Source organism: Coregonus clupeaformis, chromosome 1, assembly GCF_020615455.1.
Source record: "Coregonus clupeaformis isolate EN_2021a chromosome 1, ASM2061545v1, whole genome shotgun sequence".
Taxonomy (NCBI): domain Eukaryota; kingdom Metazoa; phylum Chordata; class Actinopteri; order Salmoniformes; family Salmonidae; genus Coregonus; species Coregonus clupeaformis.
In genome coordinates this window covers 64759622-64782235 of record NC_059192.1, presented here as the reverse complement: position 1 = coordinate 64782235, position 22614 = coordinate 64759622, and the positions used below count along the sequence as shown (strand labels likewise).

The 22614-nt window shown below is 45.9% G+C and overlaps 1 protein-coding gene across 2 annotated transcripts; it reads right to left on the bottom strand.

Moving 5' to 3' along the window:
• Positions 1-1394: 1394 nt before the first annotated feature.
• Positions 1395-21908, bottom strand: LOC123491487 (albumin 2). 2 transcript variants are annotated; one of them, XM_045222304.1, is made up of 15 exons: positions 21696-21908; positions 10140-10272; positions 7965-8087; positions 7699-7787; positions 7459-7591; positions 7174-7271; positions 6935-7064; positions 6543-6763; positions 6171-6303; positions 3604-3707; positions 3172-3313; positions 2301-2524; positions 2010-2142; positions 1660-1737; positions 1395-1623 (listed from the first exon to the last, which is right to left on the bottom strand). In XM_045222304.1, the coding sequence occupies exons 1-14, from the start codon at positions 21812-21814 to the stop codon at positions 1693-1695; spliced, it is 1827 nt and encodes a 608-aa protein (XP_045078239.1). In that variant the 5' UTR covers positions 21815-21908; the 3' UTR covers positions 1395-1623; positions 1660-1692. The 2 variants fall into 2 exon arrangements, with proteins under 2 accessions (XP_045078239.1, XP_045078235.1); XM_045222300.1 differs by having other exon boundaries at positions 1395-1737.
• Positions 21909-22614: the final 706 nt, after the last annotated feature.

Sequence of the window (22614 nt, the reverse complement as noted above, 5' to 3'; positions counted from 1 at the left end):
CTGACAGTCATCTGAGCCTATCCCTTGTGTATCTTGGCTACAATGGTATTTACATTTGGTGAAAATTGTTTGTCAATTTCAGTGTTTCTCAACTTCGGTCCTCCAGTACTCCGAACAGCACACATTTTTGTTGTAGCCCCAGACAAAATCACCTGATCCAACTCATTGAGGGCTTGATGATTAGTTGACAGGTTGAATCAGGTGTGCTTGTCCGGGGCTACAACAGAAAAGGTACGCTGTTAAGGTACTGGAGGACTGGAGTTGGGAAACACTGGCCTAAGTCACTCTGGTTGTTGGAGTTATCTGTTGTATGTTGAACATGGGATTCATCAAGGTTTATTGAGTAAAGGGAGTAAATCTGGCTTTGATAATAGCCTGTGCCTATCCAGTCACTGACCTCACATTTTAGTCATTTAGCAGATGGTCTTATCCAGAGCGACTTACCGAAGCAATTAGGGTTAAGTGCCTTGGTCAAGGGCACATCGACAGATTTTTCACCTAGTCGGCTCAGGGATTAGAACCAGCGACCTTTCGGTTACTGGCACAACGCTCTTAACCACTAAGCTACCTGCCACCCCACCGCACTGTTGTGTGTGTGTGTGTGTGTGTAGCTTCACCTAGTGCCAAGTGAACCGTTTCTGGCAACCTCTAGGCAACAAGGGCAGTAAGGGCACCGCTACAGAATGAAAGTCTCATGTCCCCAGCCACATTTAACAACACAACAAGCACATACGTTACACAACCAACAAAGTTAGATGCTGAAACAGATGAAGGCATTCCAATCAGTTCAATGAAATCTGAATGCGTCCCAAATGGCACCTTGTTCCCTACATAGTGCACTATTCTTTTGACCAGAGCCCTATGAGCCTTGGGAAAAGTAGTGCTCTATATAGGGAATAGGGTGACATTTGGGTCGCAAACTATGTATTTAAAAGGCTTATTATCTTAATTCATGTTTTTTATTTTCACTTTATTAATATTTGCATACTTGCACCATGTAATTTTTATATCACACAGTACAGAAGCTCAGGTTTCTTTCTCAACGAGATGTATATTTACACCACTCTAATGCACCGTACATATACCAGAATGTTGCTTTATGTCATGTCTTCTGTAGACCATACGGGGGTGACAAGACACAGTGGCTGCAATCAACTATCCAGGGAGGCATGGAGAGAGAGAGAAAGCTAATGTGTAACTCTTTACATTAACGTTGCCTTCATAAAGGGTTTATACTTAGTTCATCAATTGTTAATTAAAAATGCAAAGACACATTCATAATTAACAAACAGTTCTAAGAAAACTCATGGGTTAAAATTGTGAGATAGCCATAATGAAACTAAAGCAAGTCTTGAGAATCCTACCACATAAAAATACAATAGCCACAGCAGTAGTCCAGTTATTAAAGATGAATTTATTAATTTATTTGATTTGACAGGAGTCATTATTTGTCTGTCATAAATAAACCAGTGGTGTGATTCATCACAGATAGAGGTTTGATGAGGATAGGCTGTAAGACTTATGAGTCAATCACAGATCACTGGTAGACAGGCTTATGAGTGGATGACAGACGTTGTGGATAGGAGGATGAGGTGATGAGGTCACCATGGTGTAGCTGTAGACTGGGCAGGTAGATGGATAGATACAGACAGAACCTTCATCTTTTGAAATTAAAATCATCAAATTCATATCTTAAACCTTGAGCAGCTCTGCACTCTCAGAAACCAGCTTGGGTGCCTGTAGGAGAACAAAGGGATCCGTCGTTAGGAGAACAAAGGGATCCGTCGTTAGGAGAACAAAGGGATCCGTCGTTAGGAGAACAAAGGGATCCGTCGTTAGAATCAATCAATGTTTTCCCTTTACCGTTCTACACCACCTCTTATTAAACACTCAAAGTGAAAGAAAAATGATTGGAAGTGAAAAAAGGTCTCTGAACGAAACAGGCTGAGGTAATATGGTGGAAAGAAAAAGGTTTGAACATTTGATCAGTGTTGAGCAGTGTAGGTTACCTCCTCAGTGAAGCAGGCTGCTTTGTCCTCAGCAGCACAGCACTTCTCCTTCAGGGTGTAATAGTTAGTAGAGATGGTCTTCAGCTGCTCCTCAGTGATGGTGGTCTTATGTCTGACCAGACCATACAGCAGCCTGAGGACACACACACACAGTTTATTTTTTACGAGTTGGAGTGTGTATGTGTGTGTTCGTGCTCGTGCTCGTGTGTGTGTGTGTGTTAGTTTCATGCCTACGTGTGTGTGAATTCGTGCCCATGTGTTCACAGTGCGTTGGTAATAAATTTTACTCACTTCTTCCCAGCGAGCAGCAGCTCCTTGCTGTTCTTGGTGCAGAGCTCGGGGCACAGGTGGAAGTTGTTGGCATCGAGCTCCGGGGGCGTGAACTCTGTGTCAGGCTGAATGGCCAGGATGCAAGATCTCCTCATGGAGTAGGACTGGTTGCAGCAGTGGGCGATGCGGGGGTTAATGCTGGAGGGGTCGTAGTCGTTACATGTGGCGTCGATGGCGTTGGTCAGCTGTGGAGAGGACACAGGGAGGAAGATGTCAAGGGGTAGAGGAGAGGAGAGGAGAGGAGAGGAGAGGAGAGGAGAGGAGAGGAGAGGAGAGGAGAGGAGAGGAGAGGAGAGGAGAGGAGAGGAGAGGAGAGTAGAGGAGAGGAGAGGAGAGGAGAGGAGAGTAGAGCACAGTCAGCTGTGGTGACAGGGACCGAGACAGAAAGGGGAGGGGTCAACACTGGGAAGAGTAGAGTGATTTAATATGAGAGGATGTGACATGTCTAGGGAGATGTGGAGGGAGGGGTTAGTGGAGGGAAAGGTAGGGAAGAGGTGTGTGTGTGTGAGTGTCAGACCTTTGTGTGTGTTTGTGTGTGTTCGTGTGTGTGTGTGCTTGCGTGCATTTGTGTGTGTTTACATGTGTGTGTGCTTGCGTGCATTTGTGTGTGCTTACGTGTGTGTGTGCTTGCGTGCGTGTGTGTGCGTGTGCGTGTGCGTGTGTGTGTGTGTGTGTGTGTGCGTGTGCGTGCGTGTGCGTGCGTGTGTGTGTGTGCGTGCGTGTGTGTGTGTGTGCGTGTGTGTGTGTGTGCGTGTGCGTGTGTGTGTGTGTGTGTGTGTGTGTGTGTGTGTGTGTGTGTGTGTGTGTGTGTGCGTGCGTGCGTGTGTCAGACCTTCTCCTCTGCGCAGGGCAGGACGAAGTGGCCTGGCTCGTCCTTACAGCAGCCATGGAGGACATCATGCACTGTCTCAGACACCATGTGGAGCTGGTCGAAGGAGGCCTGGGGCATTATCCTGGTGTAGTACACCATCATACTGGAGGAGGAGGAGGAGGAGGTGGAGGTGGAGGAGGAGGAGGTGGAGGAGGAGGTGGAGGAAGAGGAGGAGTTAATTGTTAATCAGCCATTAAATAGTCATTATTAAATATGAATTAACCATTAATAAATTATTCATAAGCCATAAATTAATGATCAATTCACCCATAAAAACATCTGTCGGTAAGTTGTTAGGCCTAAATGTGATGTTTATGATCCCATACTACACGAAGGACATCTACTTTGACCTTTGATTACCTTTAATATCTGTGTTAAAGCGTGACCCCTCACCTCTTCTCAAAGTTGTCATCGCCCATTTCAGCCTCAACAGCACACATCTTCTTGTAGTAGTCAGTCTCATCAGTGATCATCTTATCAACATCACTGCCTGCCAGCTGGGGTTAGAACCATTCATACAATTGGCATGATGTCACAAGAAGTGGCAGATGCCATTATTATGGTCTAGAAATACTATGAATACAGTGCTAGCCTGCTGAGTTAAAGCCAATAACCATCAACTATTAGCTCAGGGGAGCTAACGCAAGTATTCAGATCAAGGCAATAATCACAGACTGATATATAGTGTAACTAGTTAGGTTACACATCTGATATGTATATATATATATATAGTGAGGGAAAAAAGTATTTGATCCCCTGCTGATTTTGTACGTTTGCCCACTGACAAAGAAATGATCAGTCTATCATTTTATTGGTAGGTTTATTTGAACAGTGAGAGACAGAATAACCACAAAAAAATCCAGAAAAACGCATGTCAAAAATGTTATAAATTGATTTGCATTTTAATGAGGGAAATAAGTATTTGACCCCCTCACAATCAGAAAGATTTCTGGCTCCCAGGTGTCTTTTATACAGGTAACGAGCTGAGATTAGGAGCACACTCTTAAAGGGAGTGCTCCTAATCTCAGTTTGTTACCTGTATAAAAGACACCTGTCCACAGAAGCAATCAATCAATCAGATTCCAAACTCTCCACCATGGCCAAGACCAAAGAGCTCTCCAAGGATGTCAGAGACAAGATTGTAGACCTACACAAGGCTGGAATGGGCTACAAGACCATCGCCAAGCAGCTTGGTGAGAAGGTGACAACAGTTGGTGCGATTATTTGCAAATGGAAGAAACACAAAATAACTATCAATCTCCCTCGGCTTGGGGCTCCATGCAAGACCTCACCTCGTGGAGTTGCAATGATCATGAGAACGGTGAGGAATCAGCCCAGAACTACACGGGAGGATCTTGTCAATGATCTCAATGCAGCTGGGACCATAGTCACCAAGAAAACAATTGGTAACACACTACGCCGTGAAGGACTGAAATCCTGCAGTGCCCGCAAGGTCCCCCTGCTCAAGAAAGCACATATACAGGGCCGTCTGAAGTTTGCCAATGAACATCTGAATGATTCAGAGGAGAACTGGGTGAAAGTGTTGTGGTCAGATGAGACCAAAATGGAGCTCTTAGGCATCAACTCAACTCGCCGTGTTTGGAGGAGGAGGAATGCTGCCTATGACCCCAAGAACACCATCCCCACCGTCAAACATTGAGGTGGAAACATTATGCTTTGGGGGTGTTTTTCTGCTAAGGGGACAGGACAACTTCACCACATCAAAGGGACGATGGACGGGGCCACGTACCATCAAATCTTGGGTGAGAACCTCCTTCCCTCAGCCAGGGCATTGAAAATGGATCGTGGATGGGTATTCCAGCATGACAATGACCCAAAACACACGGCCAAGGCAACAAAGGAGTGGCTCAAGAAGAAGCACATTAAGGTCCTGGAGTGGCCTAGCCAGTCTCCAGACCTTAATCCCATAGAAAATCTGTGGAGGGAGCTGAAGGTTCGAGTTGCCAAACGTCAGCCTCGAAACCTTAATGACTTGGAGAAAATCTGCAAAGAGGAGTGGAACAAAATCCCTCCTGAGATGTGTGCAAACCTGGTGGCCAACTACAAGAAACGTCTGACCTCTGTGATTGCCAACAAGGGTTTTGCCACCAAGTACTAAGTCATGTTTTGCAGAGGCGTCAAATACTTATTTCCCTCATTAAAATGCAAATCAATTTATAACATTTCTGACATGAGTTTTTCTGGATTTTTTTGTTGTTATTCTGTCTCTCACTGTTCAAATAAACCTACCATTAAAATTATAGACTGATCATGTCTTTGTCAGTGGGCAAACGTACAAAATCAGCAGGGGATCAAATACTTTTTCCCCTCACTGTATATAGTGTAACTAGCTAGGTTACACATCTGATATATATATATATAGTGTAACTAGCTAGGTTACATATCATATATATATATATATAGTGTAACTAGCTAGGTTACATATCTGATATATATATATATATATATATATATAGTGTAACTATCTAGGTTACACATCTCATATGTATATATATATATATAGTGTAACTAGCTAGGTTACACATCTCATATATATATATATATAGTGTAACTAGCTAGGTTACATATCTGATATATATATATATATATATATATATAGTGTAAGTAGCTAGGTTACATATCTGATATATATATATATATATATATATATATAGTGTAAGTAGCTAGGTTACATATCTGATATATATATATATATAGTGTAAGTAGCTAGGTTACACATCTGATATATATATATATATATATATATATAGTGTAACTAGCTAGGTTACATATCTCATATATATATATATATATATGTATAGTGTAAGTAGCCCTTCTGATAAGAGAAGATAAGATAAGACACGATCAACTTTATTGTCCCCAAAGGGGAATTGGTCTTTGGTTGGTGTTGGGGTCTTGGACAATAAAGTGTTGAAATATCAGATGGGTTTAATACATACAGCGGTTTTGACACACTCTGCGTGGTCCTCCATGTCGCAGCACTGGAGGAAGGCCTGTTCAGCCTCCTTGGCGAACCTCAGAATCACCTGCTGAGACGACTCAGGGTGACGCACTGAGATCTCATAGATCAACCTGCCAATCAGGACAGACCATACACAGTCGTTTAGCCAATGGCAACACCCCATACAAAGTCAGAATTGTGCGTGTAGCAGATTTTCCAAATGGGGAAGGGTACCAAAAAATTGCGTTTAGATTGATGAGGTGGAAAAACTATTTAATCAATTTTAGAATAAGGCTGTAACATAACAAAATGTGGAAAAGTCAAGGGGTCTGAATACTTTCCGAATGCACTGTATGTGCATAATACATACATCCCCATGGCTACTTCAGGGTTCTTGGTAAAGGTCTGGCAGACGGCCGCTACATCAGCGTGAACGTCGTGGTGCTCAGACAGACCGTCTGGCTTAGGGTCTGGCTTCATGGCCTCAACACAGGACCCTCTGTCCATGGCATCCTCCTTACAGCACGCAGTCAGACCCGCCGCGCGAGACAACACACTCTCATTAGCACACACCTCATCCATCAGGGCCTTCTGTCAGGGGAGTACACACACACACAGGCAGGAAGTGTCAGGGACACAAACCCAAGGACATCCAATGGAAAGAGGCCGAGAGGTGAGAGAGGAAATTAAGGAGGGTAAGAGAGAGGAGGAACGAAAAGAGAAATAACTCAATAAAAAGTAGGAATAGAGAGAAGAGTTTACCCTCTCCTTCATGCATGTGACCATCTCTCCGCTGCAGCAGGGGGCAGCAGTCTCTACGATCTTGTCTACCATGCCTCCCATTTCCTGGAACGAGACCTGAGGTATCTTCTGACTGTACTGGACCAGCTTCCTGTTGGAACAGACAGACACACACATCAACCAATGGGACTGGCCCAAGGGCGGGCTCTCCTGGCTCTCAGCCAATTAGAGCCATAGAGTTTTAGATTGACATGTCCTACTTGGCCTTGACAACGCGGTCTCCATATTTCCTGTGGACGATGCACAGGGCCTTGAGTTCAGTCACACGCTCCTTGACGGCGTGCTGGAAAGTAGCTTTCTGAAAAAGAGAGAGAGAATGTTTACTTTGGCTATGTAGGTGCTTTAACTTTCAATGCCAATAAAGATTATTGAATTGAATTGAGAGGGAGATTGCATCCAAAATGGCACCCTATTCCCTCATAAGGTTTTGGTCAAAAGTAGTGCACTATATAAGGAATAGGGTGCCATCTGAGACACATCCTGACCTTGGTGTCGAAGCAGGTCTGGGCCTCAGCCTCTCCACAGCAGGTAGTCAGAACCTCTCCATAACCCTTGGCGATAGCCAGGACCACATGGGGGGGCAGCATCGTGTGACCCTTTGAGAACTTGAAGATGAACCTGAAAGACACACACACAGTAAATCCCAGAAAAAACATTCCTTAAAGCTCAGCAGCCTAGCACAGTATTTTAGCTGGTGCGGTCTCAAGTTGAGTGTAGACACTCACCTCCCAACAAAAGCCTTGTGGTCCTTCTTGAAGTCTTCACACTGATCTGCAGCGGGCAGCTCAGCTGTGAGGGACAGCTCCCGAGGAATCTACAATCAATCAACCACTCAATCAATCAATCAAATGTATCCATAAAGCCTTTTTTCCTTCAGCAGTTGTTACATTGCTTTTCCAGTAACCCGGTCTACACCCCAAAGAGCAAGCTGAAGCAGAAGGAAGAAACCTAGATAGGAACCTGGCTCAGAGGCAGGGGTGGTCCATTCTACCTTGGCCTTGTGGTCCACGAAACAGTGTGTCCTCTCAGCGACAGTCTTCTCACAGCACTGCTTTAGATTGTTCTTCTCCACCAGGGTCTCAGAGGAACACACCGCGCTCTGGAACAGGTCCGCCTGCACACACACAACACAAATAGGAGTACACCGTTTAGCCAGCAGAGGGTGCTGTTATATCAGAACAGTTTAAACTGAAACAGACCCTGTCTGGAAACATCAGTCACCTAATAACCAATTCTATTCCTACCCCTACCCCCGGCCCCTACCCCTGGCCCCTACCCCTGGCCCCTACCCCTGGCCCCTACCCCTGGCCCCTATCTCTGGCCCCTACCCCTGGCCCCTACCCCTGGCCCCTACCCATGGCCCCTACCCCTGGCCCCTACCCCTGGCCCCTACCCCTGTCCCCTACCCCTGGCCCCTACCCCTGGCCCCTACCCCTGGCCCCTACCCATGGCCCCTACCCCTGGCCCCTACCCCTGGCCCCTACCCCTGGCCCCTACCCCTGGCCCCTACCCCTGGCCCCTACCCATGGCCCCTACCCCTGGCCCCTACCTCTGGCCCCTACCTCTGGCCCCTACCCCTGGCCCCTACCCCTGGCCCCTACCTCCCCTGGCCTGGCTGGCCAAATGTTAAATGTAAAGGCGTGTGATAAGGATGATGAGGTATGATAAGGATGAGATGTGATAAGGATGATGAGGTATAATAAGGATGATGAGGTATGATAAGGATGAGGTGTGATAAGGATGATGAGGTATGATAAGGATGATGAGGTATGATAAGGTTGAGGTGTGGTAAGGATGATGAGGTGTGGTAAGGATGATGAGGTGTGATAAGGATGATGAGGTGTGATAAGGATGAGATGTGATAAGGATGATGAGGTGTGATAAGGATGATGATGTGATAAGGTTGAGGTGTGATAATGATGATGAGGTGTGATAAGGTTGAGGTGTGATAATGATGATGAGGTGTGATAAGGTTGAGGTGTGATAAGGATGATGAGGTGTGATAAGGTTGAGGTGTGATAAGGATGATGATGTGATAAGGTTGAGGTGTGATAAGGATGATGATGTGTGATAAGGATGATGAGGTGTGATAAGGATGATGAGGTGTGATAAGGATGATGAGATGATAGGTGTCCTCTGTAGCTCAGCTGGTAGAGCACGGCACTTGTAACGCCAAGGTAGTGGGTTCGATCCCCGGGACCACCCATACACAAAAAAAATTATGCACGCATGACTGTAAGTCGCTTTGGATAAAATGGTCTGCTAAATGGCATATTATTATTATTATAAGGTTGAGATGTGATAAGGATGATGAGGTGTGATAAGGATGATGTGTAATAAGGTTGAGATGTGATAAGGATGATGAGGTGTGATAAGGATGATAAGGTGTGATAAGGATGATGAGGTGTGATAAGGATGATTAGGTGTGATAATGATGATAAGGTGTGATAAGGATGATTAGGTGTGATAAGGATGATTAGGTGTGATAAGGTTGAGATGTGATAAGGATGATGAGGTGTGATGAGGTGTAATAAGGTTGAGATGTGATAAGGATGATGAGGTGTGATAAGGATGATGAGGTATGATGAGGTGTGATAAGTATGAATAATGTATGCACTCACTAACTGTAAGTCGCTCTGGATAAGAGTGTCTGCTAAAGGACTAAAATGTAAATGTAACAAGGATGATGAGGTGTGCTAAGGTTGAGATGTGATAAGGATGATGAGGTGTGATAAGGATGATGAGGTGTGATAAGGATGAGATGTGATAAGGATGATGAGGTGTGATAAGGATGATAAGGTGTGATAAGGATGATGAGGTGTGATAATGATGATTAGGTGTGATAAGGATGATGAGGTGTGATAAGGATGATGAGGTGTGACAAGGTTGAGATGTGATAAGGATGATGAGGTGTGATAAGGTTGAGATGTGATAAGGATGATAACATGTGATAAGGATGATGAGGTGTGATAAGGATGATGAGGTGTGATAAGGATGATGAGATGTGATAAGGATGATGAGGTGTGATAAGGATGATGAGGTGTGATAAGGATGATGAGGTGTGACAAGGTTGAGATGTGATAAGGATGATGAGGTGTGATAAGGTTGAGATGTGATAAGGATGATGAGGTGTGATAAGGATGATGAGATGATAGGTGTCTCTCACCGCATCTCTGTTGCAGTCCTCTGGAGGAGTGTCTGAGCAGCATTTGACGCCCATGGCTAAGGCCTCCGCGATGAGAGGCACCATGTCACCCAACGTACTGTCTGGAAGATTCTGAGCCAACCCTACAAGTGCCCTACACACACACACACACACACAAACACACATGCACACACACACTGTCAGATGATGCATTACACCAAAACATGAACACACAGTGAAGTTTACTGACTGAACTCATTGTTCTTTTGTTTTGTATTTTTTTATTTAATTAAATGTAATATTGCAGATAAATTGTAGGTTCTATCAATGTAATTGTTTCCATCATTTTTTTTATTAAATTTTTGTATACTTTTTCCCCCTACCCTACCATCCCGGACAACAATACTTCTACTGCTACTTACATCTAAGGTTTTAATCTGCAAAAAGGCAAAGAGCCTACTCTTAAACATAGGATGGTCCTCTCTCAGGAGGTTGCTAGAAAACCAATTTGGATTTAGAATTTTTTTTGGGACAAAGGAGGCTTTAAGAGAGAGGTTTAATGCCTCAATATTTAATAGTTTTAACCCTCCAAACTCATGTTCGTTATGTAAATATGCTCATTTCACTTTATCTGGTTTGCCATTCCAAATAAAGGGAAATATTAAGTCGGTAAAGCCATTAATAAATATGTAACCTGCGATATCACTAGAGAATTTATCAGGGTAATCTTCCCGTAAATGGAAAATGGTTTTTTCCTCTCAACGGTTTCAAGATTCTATCTATTTTGCTGTTTTTGATCAAAGTTAACAGTTGCAAGATCACTCAACTTTTCCGGGATATGTACACCAAGCACATCGACTTCACCATGCGCCCATTTAATCGGGATTTAAAGTGTGTATCTTTTAGAGACCTAATCTGTAATATAGTATTATCATATTATCACTTATCATAGTTGGGTTTAAGTCCAGAGAAACTGGTTAAATTATCCAGGTCCTCAATGTGGCACTTCAAGGTTGAAGATTGAGGACTCAAAGAGAAAACTTGAATCATCGGCGTACATTGATCATTTTGTCTCGAATCCCTTACTTTTTAGCCCCTTAATAATGTTATCATTAGATCTGATTTTGAAAGCTAACAATTCAATGGCCGTAATAAATAGGTATGGTGACAGAGGGCAACCTTGTTTTACGCCTCTTGACAATTCAAAATTCTCAGAGAAGTAACCATTATTTATTATTTTACATAAAGTATTATTGGACATGACTTCTACCCATCTTATGAGATATTCTCCAAAATTGAAAAAATCCAGGCACTTATAAACAGATTCTAGACGTACTGTATGAAATGTTTTCTCAAAATCTCCTATAAAGATTATACTTGGTTTCCCTGCGTTCTCATAGTTTTCCATTATTTCTAGTAGTTGTCTAATGTTGTCTCCAATATATCTTCCTTTTAAGAATCCCGTCTGATCGTGATGAATAATGTCCGGTAGGACCTTTTTTACTCTATGAGCAATACATTTTGCCAATATTTGTGCATCATAACATTGAAGGGTGAGGGGCCTCACATTTTATCAAGAGTCTGGGTCTTTATATTGGCCCCCTGGCTCCTGCTTCAGTAGGAGAGAGATCAGTCCCTTCTTTTTGTATGTCTGACAAAAAGTTTGCCATTTATATTGATTCATTTCAGATGGGGAAAACCCCTGGTCTCGATGGTATTCCAATAGAGATATATCAAACTTTTTATGAACTACTGAAAGATCCATTGCTATCATGTTTTAATTACTCATAAATAAATGGCAAACTGTCGGACACACAAAAAGAGGGCCAGATCTCTCTCCTACTGAAGCAGGAGCCAGGGGGAAAATATAAAGACCGCTCTCGTACTGAAGCAAGAGCCAGGGGGGCCAATTTGTAAATCGCTCTGGATAAGAGCGTCTGCTAAATGACGTAAATGTAAAATGTAATATAAAGACCGCTCTCGTACTGAAGCAAGAGCCAGGGGGGAAATATAAAGAACCTAACATGATAGTAGTGGATCCGTCCCTCTTGTGTGTAGATCAATTTAATACATGTTGAATTCAGGCTGAAACATAACAAAATGTGGACTAACTCAATGGGTATGAATACTTTCTGAAGGCACTGTATGTATAGATAATAATAATATGACTCATGATTCGATTGCAAAGTCCACTTGTTTCTGCTCCAAAGTAATCTTGATTTCAGTTTAGTGATATAAAACTATGATTACAGTACGTTCCACTCCAGCTACTATTGCAGTATGCCTCTGTCCTCAGGTATAAACCCAGACCATCTTCTTATCACAAATAGGGTTTCAAAATAATATCTGGTAGCTTTCCCCAAATTCCCAGGTTTTCTAGAAATCCCAGTTGGAGGATTCTGGTAGAAATAAGCAGGGAGGGAATCCTCCAACTGCGAATCCTCCAAACAAATTTTCTGGAAAACCCTGGGAATTTGTGTAAAGTTTCTGGAATTTTGGTACCTTCTATTACTACTGCAATATGAGGCATTCCACTACTGCAATATGAGTCATTCTACTACTGCAATATGAGGCATACCTACTACTGCAATATGAGTCATTCTACTACTGCAATATAAGGCATACCTACTACTGCAATATGAGGCATGCTACTACTGCAATATGAGGCATACCTACTACTGCAATATGAGGCATGCTACTACTGCAATATGAGGCATCCTACTACTGCAATATGAGTGTCACGGTTTCGGCCGAGGCTGCCTCTCTTCCTTGCTCGGGCAGGCTTCGGCGGTCGTCGTCTCCGGAGTACTAGCTGCCACCGTTGTATGTTTCGATGTTCGTTTGGTTTTGTCTTGATGTTGTACACCTGTTTCCGTTTAGCATTCGTTAGTGTCCTATAAGTTCTCGTTGTGTTTGTCAGGTGTTGTGTGTGATTGTACTTGCTGTCGTGTTTGTGCGCTACTGTTGGTTGTCTGTGCTTCATTGTTTCCCTCCTCTGTTAGGGAGGGTTCTCGCACATGTTAGTGCACATTTTGTTTTACGCCTGTGTGCGTATTTTCTCGCCTCCGGGCTTTTGGCTCGTGTTATGCGTGAGTGTTCACTAAAGTCTTTTGGACTAAGTTTCTGCGTCCTGCGCCTGATTCCTGCACCACACCCACCTACAGCACCCGCTGACAGAATCACACACCATAAGGATGGAATCAGCAGGAGCCGCAGCAGCACCTGAGTCTCTGGAGGATAGGGTCCGTGAGCAGAACGATCAGATCCTTCGTATCGGGACCGCCCTTCAGGACGTGATTAACACCCTTCAACGCTGGGAGACCAGAGGGACACCCACAACTCCACCTCCCGTGCCATCACCATCGGCCAGTCAGCCCATTCAAGCTCCGGAACCCAGGGGAATTCGGCTCTCGCTCCCGAGGGCCTATGATGGGACCGCGGCCGGGTGTCAGGGCTTCCTTCTGCAGGTGGAACTATACCTGGCCACCGTACACCCGGCGCCCTCGGGACACGAGAGCGTGTCCGCCCTCATCTCCTGTCTTACCGGCAAGGCGTTGGAATGGGCCAATGCCGAGTGGATGAGAATAGACGCCTCCACTATCACCTACTCTGAGTTCTCCCGCCGCTTCAGGGCTGTGTTTGACCATCCACCTGAGGGGAAAGCGGCGGGGGAGCGTCTGTTCTACCTCCGGCAGGGGAGGAGGAGCGCCCAGGAGTTCGCTTTAGAATTCCGAACTCTAGCGGCGGATGCAGGGTGGAATGAGCGGGCCCTCATCGATCACTACTGCTGTAGTCTACGAGAGGACGTCCGTCGGGAGCTGGCCTGTAGGGATACCGGCCTCTCTTTCGATCAGTTAGTGGACATGTCCATCAGGCTGGACACCCTGCTGGCTACCCGCGGACGTTCCGAGGGGGGTCCGTCCATTCCATCCTCCAGCACCTCCGAGCCGAGCCCTATGGAGCTCGGGGGTGCTGGCGCTAGAGAGAGGAGGGGTCGGAGCACGAGGGGGGCCGTCCTCTGCACCAACTGTGGCCGTGGAGGACACACCGCGGCTAGGTGCTGGGGAGGGTCTCCTAGGGGAGAAGACGACAGGCTCCGCACTGGGGAGTCCTTCCAGGTGAGTAGGCGCCCCACTTACCCAGAGCTCTCTGTTGCGCACCTCTGTATACCTATGCGATTTCCACAGGTTGCACCTCATTCCCAGCATAAGGCGCTAGTAGATTCAGGCGCGGCTGGGAATTTTGTTGATAGAACATTTTGTTTAGAATTAGGGATTCCCCTTCTTCCTGTTGACGTCCCATTCCCCGTTCATGCCCTAGATAGCCGTCCGTTGGGATCGGGCTTGATCAGGGAAGTCACAGCACCACTTAGGATGTGTACGCAGGGGGGTCATGAGGAGATTATCCAGCTATATCTGATCGACTCTCCTGCGTATCCGGTGGTGCTGGGAATGCCCTGGTTGAGTATCCATAATCCGTCTATTTCGTGGCAGGAGAGGGCTCTGATGGAGTGGTCTGCCCAGTGTGTGGGGCGATGTTTAGGTGTTTCCGTGGGGGCTACCTCGGTGGAGAGTCCAAACCAGGTGCCCGCATTGCACATTCCCCCCGAGTATGAGGATTTGGCTATTGTGTTCAGTAAGTCAAGGGCGACGCAGTTACCTCCTCATAGGCAGGGAGATTGTGCGATAGACCTCCAGGCAGGAGCTGCGCTCCCACGGAGCCATGTGTATCCTCTGTCTCAAGAGGAGAAGAGAGCTATGGAGACTTACATAGAAGAATCTCTGAGACAAGGATACATACGGCCATCCACTTCCCCTGCGTCCTCGAGTTTCTTTTTTGTGAAGAAGAAGGATGGAGGGTTACGCCCGTGCATTGATTACCGTAGTCTCAATCAGATCACGGTGAAGTACAGTTATCCACTTCCTCTGATTGCGACCATGACGGAGTCATTGCACGGGGCGCGTTTTTTCACAAAATTAGATCTCAGGAGCGCTTACAGCTTGGTACGCATTAGAGAGGGCGATGAATGGAAGACAGCGTTTTAGTACCACCTCAGGTCATTACGAGTATCTTGTCATGCCATACGGGTTGATGAACGCTCCTTCAGTTTTCCAATCATTCGTGGATGAGATCTTCAGGGACATGCAGGGGCAGGGGGTGGTCGTGTACATAGATGACATTCTCGTGTACTCGTCTACCCGAGTCGAGCATGTGGCCCTGGTGCGCCGAGTGTTGAGGAGGCTGTTGGAGCATGACCTGTATGTCAAGGCAGAGAAATGTCTGTTTTTCCAGGAGTCGATCTCCTTTTTGGGTTATCAGTTGTCTGCGTCAGGGGTGAAGATGGAGGTTGACCGGGTGTCAGCCGTGCGTAATTGGCAGACTCCAACCACTGTTAAAGAGGTGCAGCAGTTTTTGGGGTTTGCAAATTACTACCGGAGGTTTATCCGGGGTTTTGGACAGGTGGCAGCTCCCATAACGTCTCTTTTGAAGGGGGGTCCGGTGCGTTTGCAGTGGTCAGCCGAGGCGGACAGGGCTTTTGGGAGACTGAAGGACCTGTTTACTTCGGCTCCGGTGCTGGCGCATCCGGATCCCTCTTTACCATTTCAGGTAGAGGTGGACGCGTCAGAGGCCGGTATAGGGGTCGTGCTTTCGCAACGGTCCGGCACGCCACCTAAACTCCGCCCCTGTGCCTTTTATTTCAAAAAGCTCAGTCCGGCGGAGCGAAATTATGACGTAGGGGACAGGAAGCTGTTAGCCGTGGTACAGGCCCTAAAGGTGTGGAGGCATTGGCTTGAGGGGGCTCAACACCCTTTTCTCATTTTGACTGACCACCGTAACCTGGAGTACATCTGGGCAGCTAGGAGACTGAACCCTCGCCAGGCGCGGTGGAACATGTTGGCCCGGTTCGTATTTAAGATCACGTACATCACTGGGTCACAGAACGGTAAGGCAGATGCACTGTCTCGGCGGTATGACACGGAGGAGAGGTCCGTGGAGCCCACTCCCATACTGCCGGAGTCTTGTCTGGTGGCACCGGTAGTGTGGGTTCGATGCTGAGATCGAGCGGGCGTTGCGCACCAACCCTAGTCCTCCTCAATGCCCGGAGGGTCGGACGTACGTTCCGCTCGAGGTTCGGGATCGATTGATCTATTGGGCTCACACGTCACCCTCCTCTGGACATCCTGGTATTGGCCGGACAGTGCACTGCCTTAGTGCTAAGTACTGGTGGCCCACGTTAGCCAGGGATGTGAGGGTTTATGTCTCCTCCTGCTCGGTGTGCGCCCAGTGTAAGGCGCCTAGACATCTGCCTAGGGGTAAGTTACAACCCCTGCCCGTTCCACAACGACCATGGTCTCACCTCTCGGTGGACTTCGTCACTGATCTTCCCCCCTCGCAGGGGAATACTACTATACTGGTCGTTGTGGACCGGTTCTCTAAGGCCTGTCGTTTGCTCCCTATGCCGGGCCTTCCCACTGCCCTACAGACCGCCGAAGCTCTATTCACCCACGTTTTCCGGCACTACGGGGTACCCGAGGATATTGTGTCTGATCGAGGTCCCCAGTTCACCTCCAGAGTCTGGAGAGCATTTATGGAGCGTTTGGGGGTCTCGGTGAGCCTCACCTCGGGTTACCATCCTGAGAGTAATGGACAGGTGGAACGTGTGAATCAGGATGTGGGTAGGTTTCTTAGATCATACTGCCAGGACCGGCCGGAGGAGTGGGCACGGTACGTTCCCTGGGCAGAAATGGCCCAGAATTCCCTACGCCATTCCTCAACTAACCTAACCCCTTTCCAATGTGTGTTAGGTTACCAGCCGGTTCTGGCACCATGGCAGCAGAGCCAGATCGAGGCTCCTGCGGTGGATGAGTGGGTGCGGCGCTCGGAGGAGACGTGGAACGCTGCACACGTCCACCTGCAGCGGGCCCTCCGTCGTCAGAAGGCGAGCGCCGATCTCCACCGCAGTGAGGGGCCGGTGTACGCACCTGGTGATCGAGTCTGGCTCTCTACCAGAAACCTGCCCCTCCGCCTGCCCTGCCGGAAACTGGGTCGGCGGTTTGTGGGGCCGTTTAAAGTCCTGAGAAGATTGAACGAGGTGTGTTACAGATTACAACTGCCTATTGATTATAAGAATATTAACCCCTCGTTCCATGTGTCTCTTCTCAGGCCGGTGGTAGCTGGTCCACTCCAGGAAGATGAAATCAGAGAGACTCCTCCGCCCCCATTGGACATCGAGGGGGCACCGGCGTACACCGTGCGGTCCATCTTGGATTCGAGACGTCGGATGGGGGGTCTCCAATATCTCGTGGAGTGGGAGGGTGCACGCCCGGAGGAACGGTGCTGGGTGCCGAGGAGAGACATTTTGGACCCGTCTCTCCTGACAGAATTCCACCGTAGTCACCCGACGCGCCCTGCTCCGCGTCCTCCTGGTCGTCCCCGAGGCCGGAGTCGGCGCACGTCTGGAGCCGCGCGTCAAGGGGGGGGGGTACTGTCAAGGTTTCGGCCGAGGCTGCCTCTCTTCCTTGCTCGGGCAGGCTTCGGCGGTCGTCGTCTCCGGAGTACTAGCTGCCACCGTTGTATGTTTCGATGTTCGTTTGGTTTTGTCTTGATGTTGTACACCTGTTTTCGTTTAGCATTCGTTAGTGTCCTATAAGTTCTCGTTGTGTTTGTCAGGTGTTGTGTGTGATTGTACTTGCTGTCGTGTTTGTGCGCTACTGTTGATTGTCTGTGCTTCGTTGTTTTCCTCCTCTGTTAGGGAGGGTTCTCGCACATGTTAGTGCGCATTTTGTTTTACGCCTGTGTGCGTATTTTCTTGCCTCCGGGCTTTTGGCTCGTGTTATGCGTGAGTGTTCACTAAAGTCTTTTGGACTAAGTTTCTGCGTCCTGCGCCTGATTCCTGCACCACACCCACCTACAGCACCCGCTGACAATGAGGCATTCTACTACTGCAATATGAGGCATATCTACTACTGCAATATGAGGCATACAGTGGGGGAAAAAAGTATTTAGTCAGCCACCAATTGTGCAAGTTCTCCCACTTAAAAAGATGAGAGAGGCCTGTAATTTTCATCATAGGTACACGTCAACTATGACAGACAAATTGAGATTTTTTTTCTCCATAAAATCACATTGTAGGATTTTTAATGAATTTATTTGCAAATTATGGTGGAAAATAAGTATTTGGTCACCTACAAACAAGCAAGATTTCTGGCTCTCACAGACCTGTAACTTCTTCTTTAAGAGTGTGGTCCTCTGTAGCTCAGCTGGTAGAGCACGGCGCTTGTAACGCCAAGGTAGTGGGTTCGATCCCCGGGACCACCCATACACAAAAAAAAAATTATGCACGCATGACAGTAAGTCGCTTTGGATAAAAGCGTCTGCTAAATGGCATATTATTATTATTAAGAAGAGGCTCCTCTGTCCTCCACTTGTTACCTGTATTAATGGCACCTGTTTGAACTTGTTATCAGTATAAAAGACACCTGTCCACAACCTCAAACAGTCACACTCCAAACTCCACTATGGCCAAGACCAAAGAGCTGTCAAAGGACACCAGAAACAAAATTGTAGACCTGCACCAGGCTGGGAAGACTGAATCTGCAATAGGTAAGCAGCTTGGTTTGAAGAAATCAACTGTGGGAGCAATTATTAGGAAATGGAAGACATACAAGACCACTGATAATCTCCCTCGATCTGGGGCTCCACGCAAGATCTCACCCCGTGGGGTCAAAATGATCACAAGAACGGTGAGCAAAAATCCCAGAACCACACGGGGGGACCTAGTGAATGACCTGCAGAGAGCTGGGACCAAAGTCACAAAGCCTACCATCAGTAACACACTACGCCGCCAGGGACTCAAATACTGCAGTGCCAGACGTGTCCCCCTGCTTAAGCCAGTACATGTCCAGGCCCGTCTGAAGTTTGCTAGAGTGCATTTGGATGATCCAGAAGAGGATTGGGAGAATGTCATATGGTCAGATGAAACCAAAATAGAACTTTTTGGTAAAAACTCAACTCGTCGTGTTTGGAGGACAAAGAATGCTGAGTTGCATCCAAAGAACACCATACCTACTGTGAAGCATGGGGGTGGAAAAATCATGCTTTGGGGCTGTTTTTCTGCAAAGGGACCAGGACGACTGATCCGTGTAAAGGAAAGAATGAATGGGGCCATGTATCGTGAGAGTTTGAGTGAAAACCTCCTTCCATCAGCAAGGGCATTGAAGATGAAACGTGGCTGGGTCTTTCAGCATGACAATGATCCCAAACACACTGCCCGGGCAACGAAGGAGTGGCTTCGTAAGAAGCATTTCAAGGTCCTGGAGTGGCCTAGCCAGTCTCCAGATCTCAACCCCATAGAAAATCTTTGGAGGGGAGTTGAAAGTCCGTGTTGCCCAGCGACAGCCCCAAAACATCACTGCTCTAGAGGAGATCTGCATGGAGGAATGGGCCAAAATACCAGCAACAGTGTGTGAAAACCTTGTGAAGACTTACAGAAAACGTTTGGCCTGTGTCATTGCCAACAAAGGGTATATAACAAAGTATTGAGAAACTTTTGATATTGACCAAATACTTATTTTCCACCATAATTTGCAAATAAATTCATAAAAAATCCTACAATGTGATTTTCTGGATTTTTTTTCTCATTTTGTCTGTCATAGTTGACGTGTACCTATGATGAAAATTACAGGCCTCTCTCATCTTTTTAAGTGGGAGAACTTGCACAATTGGTGGCTGACTAAATACTTTTTTTCCCCACTGTACCTACTACTGCAATATGAGGCATTTCTACTACTGCAATATGAGGCATTTCTACTACTGCAATATGAGGCATTCCACTACTGCAATATGAGGCATTCTACTACTGCAATATGAGGCATTCTACTACTGCAATATGAGGCATATCTACTACTGCAATATGAGGCATTCTACTACTGCAATATGAGGCATACCTACTACTGCAATATGAGGCATATCTATTAGTGCAATATGAGGCATCCTACTACTGCAATATGAGGTATCCTACTACTGCAATATGAGGAATCCATTACTGCAATATGAGGCATTATACTACTGCAATATGAGGCATCCTACTACTGCAATATGAGGCATATCTACTACTGCAATATGAGGCATCCTACTACTGCAATATGAGGCATATCTACTACTGCAATATGAGGCATATCTACTACTGCAATATGAGGCATATCTACTACTGCAATATGAGGCATATCTAGTACTGCAATATGAGGCATATCTACTACTGCAATATAAGGCATATCTACTACTGCAATATGAGGCATATCTACTACTGCAATATGAAGCATACCTACTACTGCAATATGAGGCATCCTACTACTGCAATATGAGGCATATCTACTACTGCAATATGAGGCATCCTACTACTGCAATATGAGGCATATCTACTACTGCAATATGAGGCATATCTACTACTGCAATATGAGGCATATCTACTACTGCAATATGAGGCATATCTACTACTGCAATATGAGGCATACCTACTACTGCAATATGAGGCATATCTATTAGTGCAATATGAGGCATCCTACTACTGCAATATGAGGTATCCTACTACTGCAATATGAGGAATCCATTACTGCAATATGAGGCATTATACTACTGCAATATGAGGCATCCTACTACTGCAATATGAGGCATTCTACTACTGCAATATGAGGCATATCTACTACTGCAATATGAGGCATTCTACTACTGCAATATGAGGCATTCTACTACTGCAATATGAGGCATTCTACTACTGCAATATGAGGCATCCTACTACTGCAATATGAGGCATATCTACTACTGCAATATGAGGCATCCTACTACTGCAATATGAGGCATATCTACTACTGCAATATGAGGCATCCTACTACTGCAATATGAGGCATATCTACTACTGCAATATGAGGCATATCTACTACTGCAATATGAGGCATATCTACTACTGCAATATGAGGCATATCTACTACTGCAATATGAGGCATCCTACTACTGCAATATGAGGCATATCTACTACTGCAATATGAGGCATCCTACTACTGCAATATGAGGCATATCTACTACTGCAATATGAGGCATATCTACTACTGCAATATGAGGCATATCTACTACTGCAATATGAGGCATATCTACTACTGCAATATGAGGCATACCTACTACTGCAATATGAGGCATATCTATTAGTGCAATATGAGGCATCCTACTACTGCAATATGAGGTATCCTACTACTGCAATATGAGGAATCCATTACTGCAATATGAGGCATTATACTACTGCAATATGAGGCATCCTACTACTGCAATATGAGGCATTCTACTACTGCAATATGAGGCATATCTACTACTGCAATATGAGGCATCCTACTACTGCAATATGAGGCATCCTACTACTGCAATATGAGGCATATCTACTACTGCAATATAAGGCATACCTACTACTGCAATATGAGGCATATCTACTACTGCAATATGAAGCATACCTACTACTGCAATATGAGGCATCCTACTACTGCAATATGAGGCATATCTACTACTGCAATGTGAGGCTGCACTACTCACAAAGCTTTGAATCCATCTTCCTTGGTCTCAGTGAAGATGGTACAGATCTGGTTCTGAGCCTGAGACCGGGCTGACACACTCAGCAGCACCAACAGGCTGCAGACAGACAACCACTGCATGATGAAAGGACAGGCGCACGGACGGAAGGATGGAGAGAAGGAGGGATGGACGGAGGACGGGATCTAGCGATTGAGCCAAGGAATGGAGAAATGCCGGGCTCCTTTATACTATTGTGGAATTAGTCATCTGTCAATCATTAGCTGACCTCTCTCTCTCTCTCTTCCCTCTTCTGTCTATTCTCTATTTCATTTGGCGCCTGGGTCTGTGTTTCACAACTGGTCTTTGCACACAGTGATCTGTCAGTAAATAAACACTGCTGTTCAGATTCCCTTTTCTGTAGGTAGTTCTGTGGAAGGAAAGCCAGATGGAGGTGCAGAATGTGTGTGGCGTGATTTGGGGGGTGAACGGCCAGGAACACAAAGGTCTGACAGACAAAGTCCACTGTCTGTTGTGCCTCCAAACTGTCCCCATGCTAACCTGCACCACCTGACCAGATAATACAGTGCATTCGGAAAGTATTCAGACCCCTTGACTTTTTCCACATTTTGTGACGTTAAAGCCTTATTTTAAAATTGATTAAATAAATAAAAATCCTCATCAATCTACACAAAATACCCCATAGCGAAAACAGGTTTTTAGAAATGTATGTTAATTTATCAAACTTAAAAATAGAAATACCTTATTTACATAAGTATTCAGACCCTTTGATATTAGACTCCAGGTGCATTCTGTTTCCATTGATCATCCTTGAGATGTTTCTACAACTTCATTGGAGTCCACCTGTGGTAAATTCAATTGATTGGAGATGATTTGGAAAGGCACACACGTCTATATAAGGTCCCACAGTTGACAGTGCATG

Bases quoted from the DNA above. Each gene is read 5' to 3' on its own strand.
- LOC123491487 (XM_045222300.1), bottom strand. From the start codon at position 21,814: ATGCAGTGGTTGTCTGTCTGCAGCCTGTTGGTGCTGCTGAGTGTGTCA. The intron at 10,273-21,695 runs GTGAGTAGTGCA...GTGTGTGTGTAG, and splicing joins GAAGATGGATTCAAAGCTTT to GGCACTTGTAGGGTTGGCTC. The intron at 7,065-7,173 runs GTAGGACATGTC...CTGTTCCAACAG, and splicing joins GACCGCGTTGTCAAGGCCAA to GAAGCTGGTCCAGTACAGTC.